Source organism: Aulostomus chinensis, chromosome 24 (genome assembly GCF_037954235.1).
Source record: "Aulostomus chinensis isolate RoL2024-O1b breed Wild chromosome 24, RoL_Achi_v1.0, whole genome shotgun sequence".
NCBI lineage: Eukaryota > Metazoa > Chordata > Actinopteri > Syngnathiformes > Aulostomidae > Aulostomus > Aulostomus chinensis.
In genome coordinates this window covers 6,706,567-6,734,328 of record NC_141343.1, presented here as the reverse complement: position 1 = coordinate 6,734,328, position 27,762 = coordinate 6,706,567, and the positions used below count along the sequence as shown (strand labels likewise).

At 44.9% G+C, this 27,762-nt stretch overlaps 1 protein-coding gene across 2 annotated transcripts; it reads left to right on the top strand.

Moving 5' to 3' along the window:
* Nucleotides 1-6,076: 6,076 nt before the first annotated feature.
* aspnat (aspartate N-acetyltransferase) lies at nucleotides 6,077-23,613 on the top strand. 2 transcript variants are annotated; one of them, XM_086197146.1, is made up of 3 exons: nucleotides 6,083-6,649; nucleotides 7,734-7,898; nucleotides 18,933-23,613. In XM_086197146.1, exons 1-3 carry the CDS (start codon nucleotides 6,340-6,342, stop codon nucleotides 19,298-19,300), a joined length of 843 nt encoding a protein of 280 aa, XP_086053272.1. In that variant the 5' UTR covers nucleotides 6,083-6,339; the 3' UTR covers nucleotides 19,301-23,613. The 2 variants fall into 2 exon arrangements, with proteins under 2 accessions (XP_086053273.1, XP_086053272.1); XM_086197147.1 differs by lacking the exon at nucleotides 7,734-7,898 and having other exon boundaries at nucleotides 6,077-6,649.
* The last annotated feature ends 4,149 nt before the right edge of the window (nucleotides 23,614-27,762 follow it).

The following is a 27,762-nucleotide window of genomic DNA, read 5'->3' as shown; positions in this document are numbered from 1 at the left end:
CCGCTTCTGACGGCTGAGAACTGATCAAGTTCTCGTTCGAGTTTATTTGGGATTACTGAGTTTGCATTTGTAGCCTGCTCCTGAAAGACATATCAAACATTCTCCATGACGCTTAGCTGTTTGCTTTAGCGTGGGCTTATATTTGAACTGTTTATCTGCTACTTTTGACCATTTCAAGTGTCTATCAGCTTGTTTTAGGTAAACCTAAATACTGTATATTTATCTAACTATTTAAATCAGTTACGTAACTATCGACACTATTTAATGGTCCATCTGGTAGCCTATTGATCCCTGCTTACTGCTTTTGGCTAAAGATTTCATCCAGTCTGCTGGCAACGCTAGGTCGGGGCCTTTCGGTGCGGAGTTTTGCATGTTCTCTTCCCTGTTCCTGTGTGGGTTCTCTCCAGGTTCTCAGGTTTCCTCCACAATAGGGAGGGACTGTCTCTATCTATCTGTGAGTCCTATTACAGACTGGCCACATGTCCAAGATGTACCCCGCCTCTGGCCTGATGCGGCAAAGATAGGCTCCACCCCCCCGTGACCCTCAACAGGAGCAGTATAGACGATGGATGGAAAACTATTTCTTCAAGATAACAATTTTCCATGACTTGTTTGCACCTTTGAGGAAAATTTCCACGGCCGTACACTCTTGGAAATGTCTGATGGCGGAAAGGACATTGCAGTCAAACCTCTTTCCCTGAGTGTGACTCGATATCTACAGGCGGGGCCATAACACACAGTGAGCCACCGATCACAAGGAAAAGCTGACCCTTGTTAGCACAATGACAACGAGGCTACTGATAAGCATCAGGTAGTAAACAAGGCTAATATCACACACGTGAGACCAGAGGCTTCCTTGATCAGACAAAGAACGATCGCTCCAAATGAAAGACGACTGACAATTAGCCGGCGAGGCGCAGCTGAGGAGTACATGTAAGCAAAACTGATACGACCCATAACCTCGTGACATACACACAGCGACAAAATGCTCTTGTCCCACCAGACCAACTTTATCCAGACCTCAGCAACTTGGGAAGAACTGATGAGTCAGGCTCACTGCTGCCATCGCGAAGATGGCACCCGACAAGGTGCCGTCTTCAGAAGGGGGGGGGGGGGGGGAGCCCTTCTGATGGCAACGGTCAAGGTGGACTCAAGAGACAGAAATGCCCAGCTGATCTCCAGACTATGGGCATTCCAAGAAAAGCTGCATGCGGGCAGAAGGAGGGCGAGAACGTCCGACTGCCCAACCAGACTCTGTTGCGGCAGGACGTCCGACCAGCCTCGAGGCCTCAGGAGCTGCTGATATTGTCAGATATTCCGATTTGATTTCGTTTCCTCCTTATGCGGTAGTGGTGATCTTCCTCGAGCAAAAGACTTCCCCACCCTTCTTACACGGGAAGCTGGCTCAGATACAAGACTGTTCAACAACGCTGGGAAAAGATGCACTCCTCTTAACCCTGCTGCTCCCCCCCCAAACCGAGGACGATGCGTGCAGAAACAACCGACATCTTCTTCCCCAGGCCTGATTTAAGAGAAACTCCACTGACTCACCCCGAGTTGGTTCTGCTTGTAGACCAAGCAGCATCACGTGACGCGGGTCTGGGTGTGACGTAACCAACAGGGTGACCAGGAAATGTACTGTGACAACCAAATCTGTCATGCCAAAGTTGGTATTTGACAATTAAACTAAAATGAATGACAAGCTAACATTTGTACAACACTCGTTAAAGTAAAAGGAGCTTTTTCTTTGTCTATTTTAGTGATAATTCAAACACACTAAAGTTCAGGGATTTTTCAAGCGAATTTCCACATCTTCTTCCAAACTTCCTCAAGCCTGGAAAATTGCTACTGCTACAATCTCATGATTTGTCATGAGCGTATGAACCCAAGAACAAAATTAACTCAGAAAATGAAATTATCTACTGTGTATGATGTAGCTTGACATCAACATTCTCCTGGTCAGTTGCTTTTATTTACTTGTGTGTCTCTCTAACATGCTTTATAGCATCCCCAGCAAACTGACTGAAGGTAATCAGAGAAATACTGAGTGATATTTGTTGTATGCGGGCAGCACGGTGGTGCAGTGGTCAGCACTGTGGCCTCACAGCAAGAAGGTTCCAGGTTCGAGTCCCAGCTCGGGCGCGGGATCTTTCTGTGTGGAGTCTCCATGTTCTCCCTGTTCCTGTGTGGGTTCTCTCTGGTACTCCAGCTTCCTCCCACAGTCCAAAGACATCAAGAGGGGACGAGGCTGATTGATACTCTAAATTGACTGTAGGTGTGACTGTGAGTGTGAATGGTTGTTAGTCTCTATGTGTTGGTCCTGTGATGGACTGGTGACCTGTCCAGGGTGAACCCCACCTCTCACCTGAAGGCTGCTGGGATAGGCCCCCCCCCCTTAACAGGATAATCGTTAGAAAACGGGATGGATGGATTTGTTGTATGTAGAATACTATATATGGATGTATGAACCATAGCAGTGAGGTCAGACTTGTGCATTGGCTTAGCTCGCTAACTCCTGTCATTCCCTCACTTTCCAGAGTTGCTCTTAGTTTAGCACAAGGGTCTAACACAGGGCTGGGCAACCATGTGCCATGGAGGGCCGTGTGTATGCAGGTTTTCCCTCCAACCAAACACTTTAACAGGTGATTCCACTGATGAACACTCTTCTGTGGCTGAAGGTGTGTTAATCAGTGAAATCACCTGTTAAAGTGTTTGGTTGGAGGGAAAACCTGCATACACACGGCCCTCCATGGCACATGATTGCCCATCCCTGGTCTAACGGAAGAAGAGCGAATAAAATAAAATGAGGTACAGACCCTAACAGTGGATTCCTGTGCTTCTGATCTACGACCACAAGAGGGAGACAGGTCTTAAAAACCCACTAGATTCTCTGCATTTAGCTTCTAACTTGGTTGCTGAATCAATTATAGTTACCATTTGATTGTTTATCCACAGATATCAGCAGCGGTTTCAGTGCTGTTCTGCATATTTTTTTTCTTCTTTTTGTTCTGTTGTTGTTCCTTGTGTTCTCCATAATAAAAAAGTAAATTGTGCGAATAAATATGCGCGTGCTGGAAACGCTACCAGAGTAAGGAGCAAAAGGAAATAGAGCAACAACAACAACAACAAATATTAAGGTTGAAAAGAAGGGTTCGATGGTTATTAAAAAGTCTGTGCAAAAGTTGAAATAAAAACACAGTTGTTGATGCTACGTTTGGTGTAAGGCAGGAACAGAACCAACCTGGAGTTGGTGAACCGCTGTCGCTTGAAACTTTTTGTCCTGCCAACTAACTGGTAGGTGTCAGAGGTCACAGCAGTGGTACGGCGTGACCTTCGGTGGGATAGCGGGGGGGGCGTTTCCTCAGCTGCAAGGAAATGCCGAGTGTCACAGGTCACTTTCGAGATTATTGCAACAACATGTGGCGTTGTGGGTGGGGAGAGTGACTCGCTGTCAGAGCCAAAGTAAGAGTAACCGACGGAGTAATGAGGGATAAACAAAGCATTTTGATTCAGTAAAGTGATTTTCGGGATTCAAGAGGGATGAAGCACACGTGTGACACATTTTGGTGATGTGTCATGATGCGTTTCAGGGAGACAGAGGACGGGAACTGATGTCATTCACCGGCTCAAATCCTTTCATTTTTAGTTTCGTCCTGACACTTTCAGCATTCTGAGAACTCCTGTCATGTGTAGTCATGTGACTGACCTCTAGTTGCCATTCACGCTCGCATGTGACAGGACCGGGTTAGATGGAGTAGGAGTGGTGAGAAGTGCTCTTAGTTCAAGGTTTAATCACTGTGTGTGTGTGTGTGTGTGTGAGAGAGAGAGAGACATGTGATGAGCTCTACACATGATGTCACACACCTTTAAATTTTGATAAAAAACTTGTCTTATTATTTTCTTTATCCATGTTTCAACAACACTGAGTACTGACATTGGTTTGTTGTTTTACTTTTTTTGGCTCGTAAATTCTAAAAAATGTTGCCTTTTTTTTCATCAACGAAGTTTGTTTTGCTGATCCTATTTTCTTGCAACAGAGGAATATTTCTGGATAAGTGAGAGAATGTTGGATTTTTCCTTCCTTTATGTACACATTGTGCACAACTTCTTTGTTGATATTTTTTCGTTCTCCTGTAAGTATTTATTTTTATTTGTTCTTTTTTTTTTAAAAAAAGTTCCTGAAATATATCTTTTTTGTTTTTGTGCATGCAAGGGAGGCGTTTGGCACTTAAATGGAAAATTAATAAATAAATGAACTCTTACGAAACGCTGAATCTGATAAAAATGAAAAACAAATTATTAACAATTTCAGTAACAAATAAACAGTTGTAAAATCACATACTTTAATTTTTCTACATTAACTTTCAGCTTGCACCTGTTTATTCTGAGGGCGGGCATCAGCTAGTCACGCCATTTTCTACAGCACCTGAAGGCAACAACGCCAATACTCAACTAAACCAGCTAAGGGTTGTACTGCGCATGCTCCGACCACCCTCCACCCGACTTGCCGGCCGGCTGCTGCAGAGCAAGTGCTGATGAAGCAGATGAAAAAATATCAGTCTAGCGCGGTTTTATCATATAAATTGCAAAGATTTTGGACTCTGCGGGTCCAAGGTCCACCTGCCCCCCCCCCCCCCCCCCACCCACATCCTCAGAAGGAGGAGGAGTGGGGGGGATAGCCTACCTCAAGGAGGGGGGGGGGGGGTAGAGGGGGGTGCAGGCTTATCAATAGCAGGCTGCCTGTGATGATCCGGTTCTAACTAGTCCTGCTCACGCTCTCGCGCATTGACCCTGACTCGTGCGCACTAACGACCACTCGACAGAAGTCACCCACCCACCCTTTGATGTTCTCACCATGATGACGTTTTTCCTTTTAAATGTTGGTTTAAAGTGTATTGTTTTGCCTCACTGAACCGTAACAATAGAGAGAGCGAGGGTAGAAGGACAGGGAGTGTCGAGGGACAACAAAGGACCGAGCATCTTCATCAGCGTCACCGTCGCAACCGGTCCAGCCGGTGGCGGACGCTTGTCACCCAGATGAAGCCATGCGAGTCTAAGTACGTACGGCCGGTACAGGGGGACTGCGAATGGCTCACTGAATCAGTTATGGTTCGTTGGCCGGCAGCGGCGGTATAGTGCAGGCGGTAGCTGCTGCTGCTGCGGCGGCGGCCGTAGCGGCACACCAGCCTCCAGAAGGAGGCACTTGGGATGCGCAATAAGCCGAGATCATCTGCGCGTTAAGGGGGTCGATGTATGACAGGAGCTGGGCGACAAAGCGGAGGGAAGCCGCGGAGGAATCCCCGCACTGCAGCAGAGCTGTCAGTCAACAGGCGGAGGGGGCTGCGCGCCGCCGCATGCATCGCAGCGGAATTTACAGCTTGGGAGCCTCTCTTATTCCACATACATGTACAAGTTCATATGTGCGTCTACGTCCTTCACAAGGAGGTGTTTTTTATTCTATCACTTTGGCGCATTTATCTGCGCCACGGCGTGGATGTGCGCCCATAAAGGTCATTTAAGGTCTCCAAAGATGCCATTCAAGACTTCCGGTGTGACTCCGCATCTGATCTCATTTTCATTTCAATAATAATGATAATAATAATAATAATAATAATAATAATAATAATAATAATAATAATAATAATAAACATAACAGGGTCTTCGCCTGAAGTACCTTCTGACTCAGGCCCTAATAATGAGGTGCTACTGGTTATAAGCGGTAGAATCATTGATTCCACCAGAGGCTCCACGGCGCTGAGAGGTTTTGCTCCCGTTTTGACGCATTGTCCCGGTTTTACCTCCAGCGCTGCGTCCCTCACCGCCAGGCGCTATCGCAACAACAAGAAAAAACAACAACAAGAAAAAAAAAACCCGGGGATCTTCCCGCATTTCACCGTGAGATTCACCGGCTCTACGCAATCTTACCACCATCACTCCCCGTTTTCTCCACAGACCCCCACCGCCTCTCAAACACATGCCTGTTCTGAAGACAGCAGCGACTCTCTCTCTCTCTCTCCCTCCTCCTCCTCCTCCACCTCCCTCGCCCATCAGCATCCAGCGCATCCACCGATCTGCGCAGCGGCAGGACCACCCAACCGCTGAACCTGGATCTACCCGCCCTGCCCGCCTATAAATACCGCCTGTGCCACGCCGGCAAGTCTTGGTCGTTAGAAACGCTCAGGGTTGCAGCAGAATCCCCCTCCGTCTTTTATCCCCCTTTCATCGTTTCTCTGTTTTAAGAAAAGCCTTCACGCATCATCCATTTCCACTCTTTCACCACCTATTTTTTTCTTCTCCTCCTCCTCCTCAACTGTGGTTGTTTCTTGTGCGGCCAGTTGCATGCATTTTTCGTCTCCAAAAATGGTTTGCGAGACTAAAATCGTTGCGGATGAACACGATGCTATACCTGGGACCAAAAAAGAGTCTTCGATCATGTGGAGCTCTTCGTCACCCGGCGCGGCTCTCAACCCGGCTGAATCCAAGGATGGACCCAGGAAAGATGCGGTTTTTATCCGCGAGTTCGAACGCGGGGATCAGGAGGAGGTGCGGCGCATTTTTTACGAGGGTATTATGGAGAGGATACCGAACACGGCGTTCAGGGGGCTCCGGCAGCAACCCAAGACCCAGGTCCTATACGCTCTCCTGACAGGTAAGTGGCTCTGCTCCTCACCGCGCAGCCGGAGGACCGCAGCCTTCGACCGGCTTCTGTTAAACTTTACACGCACTCTGCCCCCCCCCCCCCCCCCCCCCCACACACACACACACACAAAAAGAATCAATGCGTAGGAAGAATTCATATCAGGTCTGATGCTTGCGGGATTGATTTGAGTGACTTTCATCACGCGATTCTTTACCCACCGGCATCACGCACGACAAAGGCACGGCCAAACGCGCACGGTGGTGGCGGTGGTGCTGCCGCCGGTGCGGGTGTGTTGTAGCCTCCGGTAGGCCCGCCGGTGATGTGATGGCATACCGGTGAATGAATGAGAGGATGGATTTAAAGAGCCGGCTCATAGGGTGCGTGCATGTACACCCCCCCCCCCCAAAAAAAAAGAAAAAAAGAAAAGAAAAGAAGAAATCATCCCCCAACACACACACACACACACACACACACACGCACACACACACACACACACACACACCTCCTTCCCAAGTCCAAGCAGAGGCACCGTACCGGGGCTCCCCGCCTCTGCGCCACTCACGCGCTCTGATCTGGTTTTTCCTCCGCGGTGCCGGTGCTCATTAAAACCCTCACGGTGTGAATGCACGTCGGTTGATGACGTTTAAACAAAATAGTGTTCTCGTGCATTATAGCACCCCCCCCAACACACACACACACACACACACACACACACACACACACACAAATCCCCTGAATGACTACTTCAGTGTTAAATCTCTGACATTTGGAGGTTTCACACCAAGCTGGAGCGCAAAACTAGTAAACTGCAGCATCCAGCGGCCCGTTTGTCTTCCCTTGCGCCCCCCAGCGTCACATCTGGGTAACTCCTCCAACATGGATCCTGGTTCAAAACACTTCAACTCCAGTTTCCCTCATCAGTTTAGTCCCTCCGGCCCTGTGTGTGAAACCGCCGTTTGTTCTTGTGCCTTCTTTTTTTTTGTGCTGTTGTTGCTGTTGTCTTTCTTTCTTTCTTCTTCTCCCTCTGCCCAAGTCAAACATGTGATTCTCTCTTCTGACAGGTTTCGTTTGTTTTTCTTCCATTTCTCTATAGTAATGTGCTTTTTCATGACCAAATCCGTGGCGCTGACCTGCTGCGCTCCCATCATTCTCATGGGCGCGCGCTACTACTACAGCAGGAAAGTTATCCAGAGTTATCTGGATTGTGCATTGCACACGGACATGGCCGACATAGAGGCGTATTACATGAAACCAACAGGTAAGACACGGGAGGAGCGTCGGTGTGAGTCGTGAGAGGTGTTGCTGTCGTTTTGTTAGCAGACAATGCTCCATCACCAGTGCCCCCCCCCTAAACAAAAACAACCCGAAATGCGTTGTGTGAGTGACGGGCGAGTTCTCTAACATGCAGGCCATTTCACTGCTTCCTCTTTCTCTCTCTCTACTTTCCCACCCCTCCTCCCTGTCCCCCCGCCCCGTTCTCCTTCCCCCTCTTGCTTCCACTTTGAGCCTAAGGAGGGAGGAGGATAAACGGAGGGAGGGAGGGAGGGAGGGAAAGAGCGAGGGGGGAGGAGGGTTGCATCACAGAGCTATTGATCGCACCGAGGAAACTGCTGATACACTTTCCTGCAGCACGAGGCTCATTTCCTCCTCTACAGCGCCTTGTTAGAAAAGTCTGTCCTGCACCTCCAAGCGTGAACTACGCTTCCTCCTCAGGATTTTGGTGACACCCCCCCCCCCCCCCCACACACACACACACACCCTCCCCCTCCCCGCCTCTTCCTCCAGTACCTTCTTGGACACATTTACCCCCTGTTAACCCAAAGCATGTGGCCGATATAAAAAGCAGGTGTTAGTTAAGTCGGTCAATTGCCCCTCCATTGTCTCTTCCTTTCAGATATTGTGCCCTCTGGTTTGGTCATCCGCTGCATGCACAATTGCAATTTAGCACTCCCATTCTTGCTGCAGGGCTGCGATGGTTTAGAGGGGGTCAGGCACCACTGCTCTTGGACAATGCTAATGATTATATCCACGCAAACTGAATGGGTCCGGGGGGATGAACACCTGGGCACCAACATGCAGTCCTGACGAGAGAGGCACCACTGATGTCATTGTCAGTTGTTGTGTGTGTGTGTGTGTGTGTGTGTGTGTGAGCGATGTGGCATGTAGCACGTAGGAGAGTGTCCAGCGTTTGCCATACAACGGAGAACTTGTTGAACTTACTAGAACCGTGATTTTTTACAAAAAGACGGTCGTGCGCGGGCTTCCCGGTGCCAATCAGAGTGTAGCAGAGGGATTCCGCAATTACGCCATTATGACGCTTCGCCTGTTTACTCTGAAACAACCACATTCCAGGGTTCCGTAACGGGGGTGGGGGGGTGGTGGTGACGTTTAAACACAACAGCGCCTGTGTTTTCAGTGAGCTATCCCGCCATTCCTGCCCTATTACCAGATGTCGCTTTGGACCCACCTACCCAACACTCAGCTGACCCCCCATCCTGGCCCAGCGCCTGTTATGGAGCCTTGAATTTATCAAAATGCATGAGTGTGGAAACAGTTGCTGCTCCTTGCTAGCTTGCTAAAACAAACAAATCTTGTTTTAAAAACATAAATTCAGGGACAGTGAGTTGGTACTGAAAGAGTATTTGAGATGAAGGTCCTCTAAGGCCTCACATACAACAGCAAGACAGCATGCAGAACAAACAGAGAACGTGGCTGCTAAGCCCTGCTAATGGAGCACATCATGCTAATCTTGAGGGAGATGCTACACCTTGCTAACTTTTTTATAACAGAATTGTTGAATAAAATGACAAACAAATTCGATCTGGGCTTTGAAAACCAGGGTAATTTGATTATAAAGAGCCTTTTCTCGGGTCTGAAATACACGGGTCTGCTATGGGGGTGCGCAGAACAAACAGACTGTGGCTGCTTAAAAAAAACCTGCTAATAGCACTGCTAACGTTTGCTAATCAAACCACACTTTGCTCATTTTTTTTATAACTGAGTTTTTGATTGAAGCTACTTCCAAGTCTTGTTTTAAGATAAAGTTGTTGTTTTTTTTGGAACCACTGTAATTTCATGTTTCATGCGAAAGACTGTTTGAAACCAAGGTCCTCTAGGTGTCCGCTGAAACTGCTAAACACTGCTAATATAACATCATGCACGTCTGTACTTTTGTGATATCAGTTACAAAATCTGTCCAAAAATATAATTCACCATGTCTCAAACATTAATAGGTTGAAATATTGCCTCCTAATCACGTATCTACTTAACGATCAGACAAAAGCTTTTAGAAGTGTTTCTGCATTTTTCAAGCTAGTTTGCGTTAGCACAAGGGGGCTAAGCAGCTTTTAGCTAAAATGTCTGTTCTGTATTCTTTCAAACTGTACAGAAAAAATGTCTTTCTTTTATTTAGTAATGTCATTTTTGACTTGGGTATAATCTTTACTTTTAACAAGTGAGAGGTGAGACATAAACAAGTTCTTTTGTCCGTAAGTTGTTGAAACAGAGGGTGTGTGTGTGTGTGTGTGTGTGATTCATAACTGGGGAATCATAATGTGTTTATGGGATATGTGCGCAGCAGTCTGTGAGGCGGTTTGTGTGTTAATGTGTCTTTGATAGAGGTTTTACTACACGCGTGAGTCTCCTGGCTTTTAAAATAATGACAATTAGCATTTAACGATGGACATTTTTCTTGTGTAGATGAGTGCTTGAAGCAGCCTGACTTACGTTAAAAAATGCTGCATTAAATGCAGGAAAGACAACTCAAATTTAAGTAGAGAAAGAGGACTGTGACTTTTAGATTTTCTTTTGAACAACTGAGAATGTAGAATACCGTAATAACTGGGCAATAGAGAAGCGTGACAGAGGGTGGAGTAGCGTAAGGAGCCACATCCTCCTGTCCACATGCCACAACTGCACTGATCAATACTCTTATCTCCTCTGTGTGTGTGTGTGTGTGTCTTGTGATCACTCACTCTGCTGCAGTCTTAAAGCCAGCTGTCCCCTCTCTCATTTGTCCCATAATAAACCACGTGTGGGCGGGGAGGCTGTGGAGGAAATCTTAAGAACAATGGTCAGGTCCCCGCCGACGTAGGTTTGCACTTTTTGTTCGAACAAACAGCTGCGAGCGCTGCACTCAATTTGATCTGATGATTTTAATTGAAACACAAAAACAAAAGGAAGAAGAAAAAAAATCAATTATTTAAATCGAGCAGTTCTGTGTGAGCCTGACAACAATCGGAATGTAACATCTGCCGACCCAAATCGCTGCCTACACCCTTACACCCTTTCTGGGAAGTGATAGACCAATAAATTTGTCAATCTGGCCATCAATACATGTCAGCCAACGGTGTGTTAATGACTACGCTGCAGTTGCTGTAATACGGAAGACTCTTAACAACCGAGGATCTCTGGCATTAAATTAAAAAAAAAAAAAGCCACTGGATTGTTTTTAATTCATGAGCATTCGACCTTTAACTCACTCAAAAATAGAAGTACCAGTTTGTATGGAAGAAGGTACAAATTGTGTACTCTGTTCACTTTGTACCCTTTCTGCCAGTCAAGACATGTACTTCTGGTCGGATAAACTCCAATATTGTATGTTCGAGGTAACAAATGTGCCGCTGCGGGGAAACTCTTCCCAAACTCTAGCAAACTTTTTCTTCAGGAGTTTGTATCAAACCCTGTTGTGCTGACATACCGAGAGATCGTGAGTTAAAGTGGATGTTTTATAGACGAGAAGTGGAGTCACACAAGACGCAGAAGAAATCACAAGTGTCAAACAAACAAACAAACAGGCTCAGGGCGATTTCGAAACCTGTAGTCACATGACTTGGTTGACAAGAATGGGGGGGGGGTGCGCTGCAAGGGTGACAACATGTTATTCAAGAGGGGAGACAATGCTTGCGTGTACATTGGTGTTACGTTAGGTTTGGACTTCATATGAGCGGCTGCGTGTAGCAGCAAGTGAACCCAAATTTATTTCCAGCACCACATTGACTCCTTCTGGACGGAGGCGAGCTGTGATGGTTCATGTCAGCTGTGATCATCAAAGGGCGCGCGTACGCGCTGTGACAGCTCTTTGGTGATGAGGAACGAGGCTCCCCCCCTCTCCAGGAAGAATTCAACTCGTTTTACTTCATCTCATATGGATGGGGAAAAAAAAGGCAATAATTGTAGCTAGATTAACAGAAGGTGCAGCCTCTCCGGCGTTCTTTAATTGCTTAATCACCGCGGGTCACTCCGGTGCAGCTTAGCGCATAAAAAAAGTGAAAATAATACAATGAGGGCAACACTGAGCTCCCGGATTGGAAGCGATACCCACTCACTGATACTGGCTGTTTAATGAGGCGTCATGACCACAGCCAGGTCTCATCCAGGCGGGAGTCCATTATTATACCTGCCGGTCATTCTCACTGTAGCTCACTGTGTGTGTGTGTGTGTGTGTGTGTGTGTGTGTGTGTGTGTGTGTGTGTGTGTGCGTGTGTGTGGGATGAGTTTGCTTTCTCCACCTGCTGTGCTTATTTTAGCTTAGAGAGAGAAAGAGAGAGAAAGAAAGGGAACATATATGAAAGGATAGAAAGGAAGAGAGTGCTAGATAGGAAATGGGGGCATCTAAAGGAAGAGGAGGAGAAGGTGTGTGTGTGTGTGTGTGTGTGTGTGTGTGTGTGTGTACATGTGTGCACGCACGCGTGTGTGTGCTCCTCAGCAATACCGTGTGTATCTGTGTGAGTTTAGAACACAGGCAAAGGGATCTCCTCGGGGATGTTTCAGACTCATCAGCTGAAGCACCTTCAATTAATAAGGCATCCCTCCTTCCATTCTTCCTTTCATCATCCGACGCTCTTGCTCCCTCCAATCAGACTTCCTCCCTCAGCCTCCCACTAAAAATGCTGCAAGTGTTTCTTAACTCCCCAGCGAACAATCATACGGCCCGATTTTTCAGATGACCAATTGCTAATTAGCCATGATGGCTAACACAGGTAAAAGATGCTAAATAATTTTGTCCTGTTTTTACCCCCCCCCTCTTTTCCCTCCCACCTGTTTCGCTCCTCTTCTTCTGTTTTTTTCTGTTCCAGGTGAGAAGGGCGATGCTTCCTCTAACCCGAGGGAGCAAAAACGCTGAAAAAATACAGAGAAAAGTAATTAACTCTTCATTCATTGAGAAGTTTATATTGTCACGCAGGCGCTAAAAAAAAACAAAACAATTATCAAGTTCAAGAACATGAAAAATCCCCGTAAAGTTGAATATTGTGCTGAAAATAATCTGACCAAGCGAACATTTTTGATACATTTTTTTCCCGATTACACCATTAATCAAGAAAAAGTAGTAAATATTTGTTGTTATTCTCCTCTGGGATGACAACATTCACTTCTGCGCTCTGCTTTATTGCAGTAAAGTGGAAATATTTGGTATTTGTGACACTGAAATCGGCACTTTGTGCTCTGCGAAAGTTTTGCGCGTTTGTAGGGATAAAATGACCCTTTAGCCAAAAGCTAGTTAGCTTAGCATAAAGGCTGATAGGTTTCCTTTTACTTTAGACAAAACAATACTCAAAAAGGGCTCATAATGTTGAAGAAAATATTTTAATCTCACATTTAAGATGTTTTGGTGATGTCGCTGAATCCCTTGATAAATTTGGATTTCTTTTTTCTTTTTCAAGTGATTTGATCCTACGTTTAGAGAGAACGTGCAAGTTAAAACCTCAACCGCTGAAGGAAAATGCAAACTGGGTAGAAGAGAAGTGCAAAAAGTTACAAATGGCCAACAAACAAAGGCAACGTACGTTAGTGAAACATGAACAAATACAATGTTGTTCTCCTCCTCTTGGATTTATGGCGTTTTCCATTATCAGCAACCCCAGAGATCCAGTTAACTCTGTCCCGGTGTTGGCCATGTTGGTGAGAGTCCATTAGCTCAGCAGCAGGAATGTTAACATATGTATCTGGTGGCCAGCCAATCATTAATAATGCATTGTAGCCTAGCGAGGTGCTTCTGCTTCACATTCTGCTCCGATCGATGGGGAGCAAAGAGGGATTAGACGCGTTTCTGCAGCTGCATCATGTGCGCCGTCTTGACCAAACCGTCACAAGACCCCGTCCTCGCTGACAGGCAATTTCTGAAGTCTTTTACGGACTTTTAAAAGTTGAACTCTGTAGATTAAATCTGCTTTTCGAGACTTAACAGGTTCCGGTCGCATTTTGCATCCGGGCTTTAACGTGAAAGCCCAGCGTGATGGTCTTTGACCTCCCACCCTCCCGGGAGAGAGTTGTAATGACGTACTTGTGAACGGCAGCATCCACATGGTAAAATGTAGCGTGTGTGTTAAATGCGAGCATGCTTGCATATACAAACATCCGCAGACCTGTTGATGGGCAGGAAGGCAGTAAATGCGACGTTGAAAGGTCAGCTAATGAGGTCACGGTGCACACGGTATACATGAGACCCAGCCCGGCTACAAGTTGATGCTAAAACGCTTCACTTTAAATGAAGACAATCTTCAAAAACGGATAGCGCTTTTAGGATTTTTTTTTCTTAAGTATGTAAAAAGGTATCAATAGGCTATGAGCTAGGCTAGCCACACCCTGAACACAACACCTTTCTGGGGTGTTGATGATGATCACGCGCCACGACGACCACTGAAGTTAGCGGCACATATTTTATGCCATTGAACAAAACATCGAAAATATCGTAAGCTGGCGTGAGCCACTGCTCTTATTTGAGGCGATGAATCCCATTCAAAAGTCCCAGTGATTTTGAGACGCTAGTCACTAATGCTAACCGCTAACGCTAAATTTAGCATCATTACCTGCACCTCCCCATTTTTTCTTTAACTAAAAAGTGTGTTTTGTTGACTTTTTTTTTTTGCCGTCAGACAATGAAGTGAAGTAAAATATTGGCTTCAGGTGAACTCGGATTATCACGGCGTTCCCAGCAGGTATTGATCTCAGCACTGGGGGGGGGGGGGTAATACCCCTTCCACATCTAAACTCTTGCAGATTAATCCCAGTTCTAATCCTTGCAGCAATGACATAGCGGAGAAATGCTCACATCAATCTGCCGCTTCATTAATAGGGCAAATATATCGAGAGCAGAGTCAAGCCTTTTTTTTTTGTTTGTTTGTTTGGTTTTTTTGTCTGAGCCCCCCCCCCACGCCCCCGGTCTCTCAGGACGGCTGTCAGAGAAGTGAACTACATCACAGCGAGGCGGTGTCTAGACTGAACGCCTCTCAACTGAATTAGCCCGCCAGGTTTTAATCTGAAAAGGCAAAGAGCGTAATCTCGTTAGACACCATAAAAACTATTCCCGTTTATGTGAGCGTTTTTTTTTTTGGGTTCATATTGCAACATCAGCTTAACACTCTCACACACACACACACACACACACACACACACACACACACACACACACACACACACACACAAAGGCATATTAATATCCTTGTCGAGTAGTTAAAGATATTAGCTCTCGCAATGAGTCCAGGGCCTTCCTATTTCGCTTGCCTTCACTCTGCCATGATTTATTTCTTGCCTTGAGATCATCTGTATTCTACCCCCCCCCCCCCCCCCATGTATGCCGAAGCTGCAATAATGGACCCTTTCAGGCTCGTCACTATTAACTGTTAACACAGATGCCTCGCCCTCCCTCGCTCTGCCAGGGAAGGCACATGAAACATGGGGTTTTTTTTCCTCCATTGTCTCGCTTTTCTTCACTTTTTCTTTCCTTTTATTGAACGAGATCACTCGGTGACTTTCTAGCCCCTCTCTCTCTCACACACACACATACACACACACACACACTGGAAGCTGCTGTGCGCTTTACTACCACATGGTAAATCTGCCTCCCACACATAACAATGTCAAAATTAAAAAAAAAAAAAAAAAAATCAGAACGAATTGGATTTTTGTTGAACGGGTAGTTTTCAGCTACAGCCTGAGCTAACTGACTTTACGCAGACATTTGTCCAGGTCTTGAGTTGTACCCCTTTAAGAACTATGTTGCATTTACAACCATACACAAGTCAGGCTACGCTAATCCAGTGTCCTGCTATTTAGCAGGGTTTTTTTTTTTACGAGCTAATATGGATAAACCACAATTCATTTTCACATATTAACAAGTTTATATCCTGTAGTTTATGCACCCCTAAGGATAAGAAAAGTAAACAATACTCACTACTTTATGTGCTAGCTGCTAGCATTGTTTGCTAGCAGAAATTATTATTTGTTGTCAAGACTCGCGGAACGTATTTTGCAAATTGCAGTTGGTCTGACACTGTAAAAAAACAAAAAACAAACGTTGTCCCGGTTGAGGCCATGTTTGGTTGTGAAGATGAAGTGCAGCAGTTTTACTTCCTCTTCTTTTTGTTTCTCAGCAGCTAGCGACCAGCCTTAAGGTGCATCACTGCCACCTACTGGTCCGTTATCAGAGCTGATGTACACGTATTGCGCGTCGCTACTTTTTATACAAGCACCTAACAGATGAAATACAACTGCAGTCTTATATTTCTCTACTCAGCTGCATATTTCTGCTAACTATGAACCCGACCCCCCCCCCAAAAAAACCCTCTTCTAAAAACACATCATGCGTAAGCAAAAGTTATCCCAAGTATTCCTCTTCCTCCTCTAACTTTCTTTCCGTTGCTGTTATCTTCCTAACTCCAGCGAGTGCAGTTCCCAGTTGAAATAATAGATTAGCGCCGGTTAACAAATCCCTTCGGTTTAACAGCAGCGTCTGATGCAAAGGATTTGAAGTTCCTTGCGCCTCGATGTCAGGATGCTTAGAAGTCAGTGTGCCCTTTTTTTTTTTTTTTTAATGCCTCCAGAGGAAGAGCGGAGTCAGAAGGAGGGAGACGCGTCCCGTGTGATCTGAGGGTTGTTTTTTTGTTCTGTTTCTTTTTTTACTGGGAAAAGTCATTCACACCGTTTGCAAAACAGGCAGAGCGGTGGTTGGCGTGCGTGCTTTCCTGTCCTGTCCTCATTCCTGGCACAGGCGCAGTTCAGACAGATGGTCAGGAGGGTTTTATGGAAGCGTACCCCCCCACCCCCTTCTCTCTCCTATGCCTCCGACACACACACACACACACACACACACACGTTTACACACACACATACATGCATAATAATGCTGGCAGAGTGCAACAGGAGTTGACACTGAAGCTTTGACATCTGCCTATAATGAAACATCATTCCTGTAGTATTAGTGAGAGCTGCAAGACACTCAACCACTTACAAATCTGAGCGGCCAATAGTTTAGATAAACAATCATCCATTAGGCTGAGCTCCATTCACACTTTGACGGGCAGCAGTAAATTTCTAGTTTCTATTTATATGTGTTGATGTCATTAAACTGCATCGTCACTCTTTTGAGTCTGTTAAGTTTTGATGAGTCCTTTCAGGCGCGTCTGGCATCAAACTATCTCAGCTGGGATTCGTTCTCCAGGGAGGGGACACTTCAATTAGCTACGAAGCTTCACGCATATCATTCATAACTCCTGTGAAACACCAGTTTACACACCAGTTTAGCTGTCAGGGCGGGCGAGGCAATGACGTCGAAACCCTCCGCATGACAGTTGTTTGATTCAGTAACGCAAGTCTCGGGATCGGCTTAAAACATGAGCATCAAATCCCTCCTGACACACTGGAATCCAGCAGAAGCAGGATGTAAACATCACCCCCCACGCCTGTGTGTGTGTGTGTGTGTGTGTGTGTGTGTGTGTGTGTGAGACATGTGATTCAACAAGAAGAGAAAAATGTAAAGGCAAAGGAAAGTTCAGAGGATTCACGGACAGACGGACGCTGTCCACAGGTCAGCCTCTGCCAGTCACGGAATCGCCAGATTTACTTTATCTATAACAAACAGATGGCATTTTTAGTAAGAAAGCGCTGCCAACATATGCCATGAATACGACTGATAACGATGGGAAGGCAGTTTGAAGGTTACATAATAAAAAAAAGGAGAAAAAAAAGCAGATTAAAAGGGTCATTTTCCTTGAAAGATTATGATCGGGAAAGAAAATTCTTGCATGGCATCCACATACGATCCAAGCTGGTTGGAAAAATAAAGTGTGGTGGGAGATAAAAATGACTGAAATGGGTTGACGTTCAAAACCGAAGCGGCGCTCTGGTGGAGAGTCATTGTCTGCTGACGTTTATGTCTGTGCTGGTCTAAGTTTGTCCCACTGTTCGTGTGTCTGTCACTCTTTTGTTACGTTAAAAAATGGGTTTGTACCGAATGTGTCATCTTGGAAATGAGCTTTTTCTTTCTATAACTCAAACTAATATTTCTCAGTCCTCCGCAGCTCCATGTCTCTGCTCCACTGCACTACGAGCCCCCGAGTGACCACTCCGTTGCGCCTCTGCCATTAATACCATTAAGCACCAGTCGGACACTCCCCTCATTCCTTCTCCTAATCTTGCTCTCCGTGTTCTTCCCTCTCGTGGGGTATTTAAACCGTAACGCCACCAAGCAACATGCCGCTAATGCAACATGCCGCTAATGCAAACGTGCATGCTCGATACCTACATTTTTCTTTGAGGCTTAATTGATGGATGGTTGACGTACGGTCACCGGCTCGGGTGTAGTGGAACGGCTGACGACCTCTGAGCCAAAACCACATCAACCTAACAACACTGTTCTTATCTTGAAGAATTGTTTGACATTTTTGGAAAACCACTGTTTTGGCCTTGCATCAATACGCATGTTGGGTGATTGGATCCACTGAGGAAACATGAAGATGAAATCACTCAGACCAAACTGGGAGGTGATCTGGGTCATGTGCGGCCAAATCCTGGAAATGTATTCTCGAAAAGCCGCCTTAGCGACTGATGTCCTCCAGTGTGAGCAGAAAACCATTTGGGTTCTCAAACTGTATGAGTGAATTTTCAAAAAGTGTGTTCTTGAGATGGGATCGCCCCTGTTGATGCCAGGTCTGGACAAAGCCTTAGACGCCATTCATGTCTGGGAACAGAGAATCTCGACCGCTAGTCCCAGGTTAGCTTAGCTTACCTTATCAGAGGACCACCGATTAGCTCAATAATTTAAGGTAAATTTTTTGACTGTTTTCAGTAAGAAAAACATTCTTGCTACCTTTGGGCAGGGCTAGACTTCCTGTTTCCCACCATTTTCTTTTGCGATTTTTAAGCTAAGCTAAGCTTCATATTTGCGTACATTTGTTCCAAGCAAGCGGTTTAAGGGTGCTTCAAAATGTCAAACAGTTGTTGAAGTCAAAAAAGTGCAACAATCTGCATGCACAAACCAAATCTAATTTGATCAAACTCTCTTGTTCCCTCTCAGGCTCCTGTTTCTGGGTGGCAGTGCTGGACGGACGTGTGGTGGGCATCGTGGCGGCGCAGGGCCGTGAGGATGACAACATGGTTGAGCTGCGACGCATGTCAGTGGACTCGCGCTACCGTGGCAAAGGCATTGCAAAGGCACTGGGCCGCCGCGTTCTGGAGTTTGCCGTGCGCAACAACTACGCCGCTGTGGTTCTCGGTACGACGGCTGTCAAGTTGGCCGCTCACAAGCTGTATGAGTCGCTGGGCTTCCGCCGAACGGGCCAGAGCGAGGATTACAGGCTCCCTGGGATGAGTCGCTCACCACTGGAGAGGCTGTTCTTTCAGATCCGCTACAGCCGCTACCGCCTGCAGCTCCGTGAGGAGTGAGGTGTGACAGGGAGAGAGAGAGAGAGAGAGAGAGAGAGAGAGAGAGCGTGAGAGTGAGAGGAAGAGAGAGAGATGGAGAGGGGGAGATGGAGAAAGCGAGGGACAGAGAGAGAACGACGACCCCCCCTCACCTGAGAGCCCCAACTGCATCCTCTCTTCTGACAGCTTTTATTTATTTTGTGTTATTAGAGATAACTTCAAGTAATACTTATCGCTACTATTCCATCTTTGAAGTCACTAACATTTTATTACTCTTATGCTTTTGTTGCTGTTGTTTTTGTATTATACTTTTACATTTGAAAGAAGACTTTGTTTCTTTTCCTCCATCTTATTAATCTGTTTTTTTTTCGTATCCCCCCCCTTCCTACTGTGGGAGTAAAAGAATTGGCATTTATGTAACTGGCACCCCCAACTAGGCAGCCTCCCCTGATCCTTTGGTTTGAAGATCATATGTCGATCAATACTCCCATTCACTACTATTCAACAAAGCCTTCACCCCTCCCCCATTACCTCAAGCCCCCCCCCCCCCCCCCCCCCAAGCAAATTGACCAGAACAGCACTGCAGAGAGCAGTTCTCTTTAACTGGGGATAGACAGAGCGATGGATTGATTGGGAGGGGCCCATTTTGCATTTACAAAAAAAAAAAAGAAGGGGAAAAAAAAGGTGGCGTACACTCTCTTTTACAATTGTTTCATTTGGTGTGTGTGTGCGCATTGTGGACAGAACGCACATACACACGAGTCATTCTGGCTTCACGCCAGTCAGTCAAGACACCATATTGAAGCACAGCGAGAGTGTGTTGCTGACCCCCGCAGCGAGAGATGACGGGATGGTTACCGGAATATTCACTGTGTGCATCCTGCGCCTGAGAGAGAGCACAGTGCATCTTCTGCATAAAACCCTTCGCTTTATTCTCCCAAGTGGCATTATCCTTCCTCTCTTTCTTTTTGAATTCTTTCTCTTTTTTTGTGGAAATGATGATTATTTAGCTCTACTATCAGTTTATCATTTGAGTTGTCTCTGATTGGTTGAGGTGAAAGGAGGGTGGAGCTTTCTTGCTGCAGGATCAGACCCCGATAAACAATATAGCTGCTTGTTGGGTTTTTGTGTGTGTGTGTGTGTGTGTGTGTGTGTATGATTGTTTGTATGAAACAGTGTGTGAGTGTGTGTGTACGTGTGTGTTTGTGTGTGAAGAGGCTCCTGTCTGATGCCTCAAAATGTATTTATTTTTTTTGCTGATTCATGATTCAACAACATCTGTACTTGTTTACTAATTGATTAATTCAAAACTTTGGGAGAACTGACAGATAATTAGTATTTTTTTCAACTTTAAACACATATTACCACATTGTAATATGCAATTCTACTTTTTTTTCAGTTCAAACAAAGTATTTAATCCAGGTTATTTGGACGACAACAAGCAATACCTTCAAACTTTCAGTACATAACTGAGCACAAAAAATAGCAAAGGACAATGATTTAAAACCAACGTATTTACATCGAATGTTTCCCCACTTCCATGTATTTATATTGTGTATAAAAATCATGTAGCGAGGAAAACATCCAAGGTTTCTCTCATAATCTGTGTCCATCCTCCTAGCATACAGCCAACAGTAGATCATTCCAACATCTGTGAGCCTAAATTTGTAACATATTAAATAAAGAGAAAAATACTCCAAAAAATATATAAAGTTAAAAAAAAGGATAAAAAAAAATCATCCATGAAGTTAACTCTAACCTTCCTTGCCTCGCCCTCCCCAAAACTCTCCCATCCTCCCATTCATGAATCTGTCTGCAACCCTGGGCAAGACCCCACACCTTCCATTTGAACCCTGCACTCCCCCCACTAACCTTCAACCTCCCCCCATCCCCCCAACACACACACACACACACACGCACACACACACATCTGCATGAGCCACGGAGCCTTGCTGCACTGCTTTTATTACTCCATTTGAAGCTTGTTGGACCCTAGAAACCCCCCCCCCCCCCATCCCAACCCTACTCAGATGTCATCCAGGCAGCGTGACGCGCTGCCTCTGCATCTACGGGGCTGACTAGCTCCTGGTTGCAAGTATGACGAATGGTTGTGGGAGACGACGACGACAACAACAACTAAAATTGCTAAACTAAAATGCCAGTATTGTGTATGTGTGTGTGTGTGTGTGCAGAGATTCCCTCACTGACTGCGACGCTGCCTGGATGACATCCTGCTTGCCAGCTGACCAACTGCAGAATGCAAAAGCAATGCAATGTGGCATGCCTCTGTACCCGGTGTGTGTACGGTGCCTGCCCTGGAAAAAGAGTAGAAAAAATATTAACTGATTTTATATATATATATATATATATATATATATATATATATATATATATATATATATATATATATATATATATATATGAAGAAGCTTATTTATAAGCTTCTTTTTAGATGAACATGAACATATAACAGAAATGTGTGTTTCTTTGGACAGAAAAAAAGAAAAAAATGTATCATTTGCATGAAATGTGTTTTTGAATGCAAATATAACATGTAGGGGATCAACTCCTCGCACATGACATACAGTGGAACCATAGAATTTTTTGATTTACTTTTTATTTTTCAATGGTCTTTGTAAGACAAGGGAGTTAAATGAGCCACTAGTCGGTACTCATAAAACAAAACAAAACAACAAAAAAAAGCAAGTAGCCGAGCGTTATTTTCCAAAGTTGCATCCAGCGAGAATGAGAGGTGGTTACAGACTTATTGAATGCTGGCTGGTGGACCGCAAAAACAATGACAAAAAACCCCCCAAAAACCACCTAATTTGCTTGCTTCCTCAATCTGGGTGTTAGCATACGACTGCAAGTGTCGTCTATTAAACCAACATCTGGTCTAAGCTTCCCAAACATTTTGCAGGAACAAAACATCAATGGGCATTTGTCAAAAAAGAAAAAAAAAAAAAAGGATGCAAAAAGAAAAGATGTATTTCCCTGCAGGGCGCGTACTATGATTGCAGTGTAACATGGAAGCGAAGGAACCGCTGGCAGCAGGAGAGGACTGAAGGTTTAGTAAAACCTGCGCTGAAGTAAATGCCTAAATATATAACACATATCTACTTCCTCTTAGATCCACCTGAAGATAGCTACTTTTCTCGTTGCGGTACGAAGCCTCACTGCCCTTCCCTCCCTGTGTTTGAGTAAGTAAGTGTCGAGTAACGCGTTCCTTGTCTTTAAATTTGAGCCGAGTTCCTTTTGAAGCAAAGCGAGGCACAAACGCACTAAATGCATCAAACGGGGCGCCGTTTCGGTCCAACAAGCGGAGGAGGCCTTTGATGGCTGGAGAGACGAAAAGAGAAACCGACGTGTCTGGAGCAACAGATATTTGAGGAAGGAAAAGAGAGAGAGAAAGGAAAAAAAAAAAAACGAAACATCGACTGGATACAGTTGACGAGGGATGGGCTTTGGCTAAAGCACCCGGACGACAGCTCCCCTTCGGAGCGCTGCCAGCGTGTTCAGGTCTGTAGCGTAGGACTCAAACCATTCCCTGTGTGACAGTTAAGAATGAGAGGTGGATTGTAAAATAACCTGTGGCCTGGGCAACGTTGTCCTTTGGTGGAATGTGAAAACTGTCAATTCTGAGCCATTTCTGCTGCTTCCAATCTCAGTTTTTGTTGTTGTTGTTTTTTTTGTTTGTTTTGTTTTTTGCCTGATGATTTCTTCTTCTTTTTTTAAAAAGCTCCTTTCATGTATATGTCGGGGGAGGAAACGATACTTCCTACTGGTACATCTTTAGAACAAAGGTCATTCAAAACACCTTTGCCACGGCCTTATGCACTTGAATCAAAAGCTGGAGTTTAAATAACCTGTGGTGGTTGAAGGTAGTTAATGGGTGATTTTAATTTGTACAAAAAAAAGTAAAAAAAAAAAAAAAAGGAAGTGCACTGAATATAATGCATTTATTTCCAGCCTGAGCAACGTCTGTTTACTACTTGATGTGAATGCTATGCCCTGTCAAGTCTCACCTCCCGTTTGATTAACGTTAGAATGTAGAAAACTCATCTGTATGCAACTCCGATCAGAAACAAGTTCCAAAACTTTCCTTGGAAAAAATGTTCTGCTGATGTACAATCGGAAAAAACAAAAAAACAAAAAAACAAAACAAAACAAAACAATCTCCTCTTCACGTGGTTTTCTGTGATTGTGTGACTGTGCTTTCCTATTTGGTTGAGGTTTGAGAAAGTATGCTGCATAAAAGGATCTCTCTCTAAATGGGGAGGGCTCATTTAGTTTTTATAAACTCCCCCCCCCCCCCAACAACAACAACCCACCCATCGCCACGACCACCAAAAAAAAAAAAGAAGAAAAAAAAAAGTAGAGGCTGACAGCAGAAACAAAGGCACAAACTGAGGCTTCAGCCGTTTTTAAATCTTAAAAATCTGGAGGAAAACTAACGGTTCAGTATTTCACGTGTTTCAGTTCAACTAGCGAGGATGGAGCATCCAAGTCAAAACTGCACAAATGTACAGATCCTGTGTGTGTTGTGTGACTCTCGTGGTGTGTGTTAAAAAAAAGAGGGGGACGAACACTCACAGGCATGAATGTAAACTGCCAACATTTCTGATTTTTTTTTTAATGTTATTTGTTTTTGGGGTTTGTCTGATTGTTTGTTTCCCCCCCCCCTCCTCCTCCCCAGTTGCTTCTTCTTTTTTTCTTTTTTTTGTTGCTTTTGAGAGAGGAAAAAAAGACCAAAAAAAGAGAGAGTGAAAAAGCAGCTGTTGGTTCTTTTATCAAGTGACTAAACCACTACAATAGATGTTAGACATTACGTGTGATTGTAAATAGCTGTTACCTCCATCATTATTTACCGCAACCTGACGTTTTGTTTTTTTTTTTTGGTTGTCGTTGTTGTTGTTGTTTGAGTTTTGTTTTTTTTCGCAACCAATCATGTAAGAGCTTGTTCTCCGAAGATGGCTGCCACGTGGAATGTTCCGCGCCTAACGAGGAGGGCGAGGGGTGAGGGAGGAATGTGGTACATTGGCAGTTCAAAGAAGGGGGGGGGTGGGGGGTGTTGACTCTGCATGGACTCCCTCTCTCTCTCTCTCCACCTCTGGTGAGGACTCTGCTCCACTGTGGCTCATACGGGACTCACTCGGGACTGAGGCCACAGGTGCCAAGAACACAAAAGCACTTGTAGCACAACTGTGTCTTGTTTTTGCTATTCCAGTACAAGTCGTTTGTTTTGTTTTTTTCTCAAATATTTCCTACGGATGAAGTTTCACTCCTGTCCTACAGACCTTATGTATCATTAGCATCGATATGAGACATGGCGTATAATTCATATTCTGACCCGTGGCTTTTTTTTTTTAATTTAATTTTTTTAATTATTATTATTTTGAAAGAGGAAATCAGCCAAAGGTTGACAGGAACTGCTGCATTTTTATGCCTTACCTGGCTATATTTTGTTCAACACAACCCTGTACTATTTGGTATTATTTCGAGAAAAGAAAAAAAAAATCCTGCCCACGTGCCATCTAATCAAGCAATAAATACAAACAACTAGACGACGCTAAATGATACATTATCAGAAATGATTTTATTATGAACACGAAATGCTGCATTGATGTTATATCCCCTATACATAAACCACTCATACAGGAGCCTGAGGGGGTGTTTGATTGTAAAATGTGTCTGTTTTTTTGTAGTTTTCTTTACAAAGAGGTGTCAAAAGATGTGTTTTTTTTGTTTTTGTTTTTTTAAAACTCTTAAGTTGAAGTACACAAGTGTACCTCTGCATATTTGTACAGGTGTTAATGCGAAATGGGGGAAAACACGTTCAAGCAGACAGGAGAAAAAGATGGCGCGGCCGCTCTCTGAAAGCGATGTCTGCTGTAAGTCTCTGAACTGAGCTTTCACGTAATCACGAAAGACTTCCGGTTAGCATATTCCACACGAGACACACCGAGCTCCACTACCACTACTTTATCAGCACGGTTAAAAACAATAAATTAAAAACATGCTGCAGCTGCCACAATTGCAACTCTCAACCTGGTTGACTTTTCTTACGCGCAAGATTCAAAGTCTTTTTTGAATCTGTAAGTTAGTAACTGTAAAGTTGTAAAGTATATTTACTGTAAATAGCATTTGGGGGTCATTTTTACTCCTTTTGTAACAGAAACTGTGGATTTAAAATATATAAAATTATATTTTAAAGATATTTAAAGCACTATTAACGAGGTTCTCCAGTAATGCGGGTGTCCTCATCTGCATTACCTCACAACAGTACCATAGTGACTTACAGCCACTTTCAGGGGCTGCACGCCATCTTAGCCCTGGGGGGTTGGGCTCTGGCTCCACACACTGATGTGTTCAGACACAGCTTTTCTTGTCCCGCCTGTCTGCTTGAACTCTTGACTCATCAGAGAGAGCCTATTACAGTAACAGTGGCAGCACTGTTAGCTTACAGCTCACACCGGCCACCCGTATCAGTGGGGCCGGACTGAGCCATCAAGCTAGCAAGCTGCTGCGATGCGAGCGGGCTCTCTCTGCCTGGGAGCCCTGTCATGGCTGTTATCTGTTGCCAGGAAACCGACCCGCACACAGCACAGCAGGGGACTGATATGCAGCCGCACCGCGGTGAGGCAGGCAGGTCAAGCAGCTGCTCGTGATAGAGGAGGGGAAGGAGGGATTGATGGATGTGGCTGGAAAAGATGGATGATTGACTCGGGGGGGAAGGGAGTTAAAATGCGGGAACTTTGTAATTGGGGGTTAGAGGACCTGTAGGGGAAAGAGGGGTGCTTTGGCTCCAGTGAGGAATTTGAGAAGAGGCCCATATGGTAGTGGAGGAAAGTGTAGGAGGGAGGCTAAATAGCAGCTGGGGCCCGCTGAGTTCTATAGGTTACAGGTTGAACATGAGGATGAAATCATGTAGAGTACGAGGCGGAGGTGATTCAGCAGATTTACTGGTCAAGCGCTTGATGTGAAGAAGCACGCCATTGATTAAGCCTGGAATCTGCCGCCACAGTTTAGGTGCTGTTGGTTAAACCGGTCTGCCTCCACCTCTGTGAGACTGCAGTGAAACCTGAGTTTTATTGGCTATTAGCTATCAGTTCCCTCCTGCCATTCCTTTGGGAGAGTGCTGTATTAGCAAACGGGGATTACTATTATGATTATTAACCCTTTCTTTTATACTGATTCAACTGGAACACTGTATAGACGTAAAGATGGGATTTCCTGCATTATGATTCAAACATGGATGTACATATATTGTATCAATTAAAAATGATGATGCATTAAGCTTTTACATGTTGCAACTGTAAACTATTTGTTTTTGCTTGTTTGTTTGTTTGCTTGTTTGCCATCCAGAGAGCAGAGAACATAACTTGAATAACTTAAGAAATTGATCAGATTTGAAACATTCACAGTGTCTGCAATCACAGGCAAGAGGAAATGAGCAGCAGGGTATACTTACAAATCTCCCAGTCGCCATGGCAGCTAGCTAGGGGAAGCTCATGCTGTTGCCCTTGACAACGTTGAGTCCTCTGGGGCCGTAGCTTCTGATATCAGCACGGGTCATTAAAAAGTGAAGGCACCACTCGGTCAATGGATGAGCCGACGAGAGGAGAGGAGATCAGACAAAAGATAAGATGAGATAAGACAAAACAGCGGACGCCGTGGCTCGGAGGTAGAGTGGCCGTCTAGCAACCGAAGGGTTGTTGGTTCTATCCTCACTTCCCCTGGTGACCATGTCCAAGTGTCCTTGAGCAAGATACTGAGCCCCTAATTGCTCCTGATGGCCCTGTGACGGACTGGTGACCCGTCCAGGGTGAACCCCACCTCTCACCCAATGTCAGCTGGGATAGCCCCACCCCCCAACCCATCCCCTAACGGATAAACAGTATAGAAAATGGATGCATGGATAAGATCAGACAAGATAAGATGAGATGAGCCAAGACAGGATAAGAAAAGATCAGAAAAGTTTTATTTATCCTGAAGAAATTTCTTCAATTTGTCAAAAGCAAGGCAAAACAGAAACAGGTATACTTCCCGGTCTTACCATGTACAATAAAATATGAATATGTTATTCATGTAACTAAATAAAAGAGACAGCGGGACAGAACCGAGACAATAGTGATCATCAAGATCAAGTAAACTGCAACGGCAGCAAAACAATAACACGATGACGCTCGGATGCTGTTGCAACTACATGAAGCACAAAGGGATTTGTAAAACTCAGATATTCGGAGTTGTTTTACCTGTACTTAATTTGCACACTCCAAAAATGCAGAGTGTCCTTTAGAATTTACACATACCGGTCTCACACTCCCCTCTCCAAAAAAAAAAAAAAAAAAAAAGGGGGGGGGGGGGTTCAGGCTGCACACCCTTAAACCACAGAACAATGAGAGAATAGAGGGGCAGATTTCCATAACACTGTCTGTTGCTTTGGGTCTGAACTGTTCACACTGACCTGGTGAGAAAAGCTT

Excerpts from the sequence above, each read along its gene's own strand:
- aspnat (XM_086197146.1), top strand. The coding sequence starts at position 6,340 with ATGCATTTTTCGTCTCCAAAAATGGTTTGCGAGACTAAAATCGTTGCG. Across the intron at positions 6,650-7,733 it reads CCTATACGCTCTCCTGACAG|TAATGTGCTTTTTCATGACC; the intron begins GTAAGTGGCTCT and ends ATTTCTCTATAG. Across the intron at positions 7,899-18,932 it reads GTATTACATGAAACCAACAG|GCTCCTGTTTCTGGGTGGCA; the intron begins GTAAGACACGGG and ends GTTCCCTCTCAG.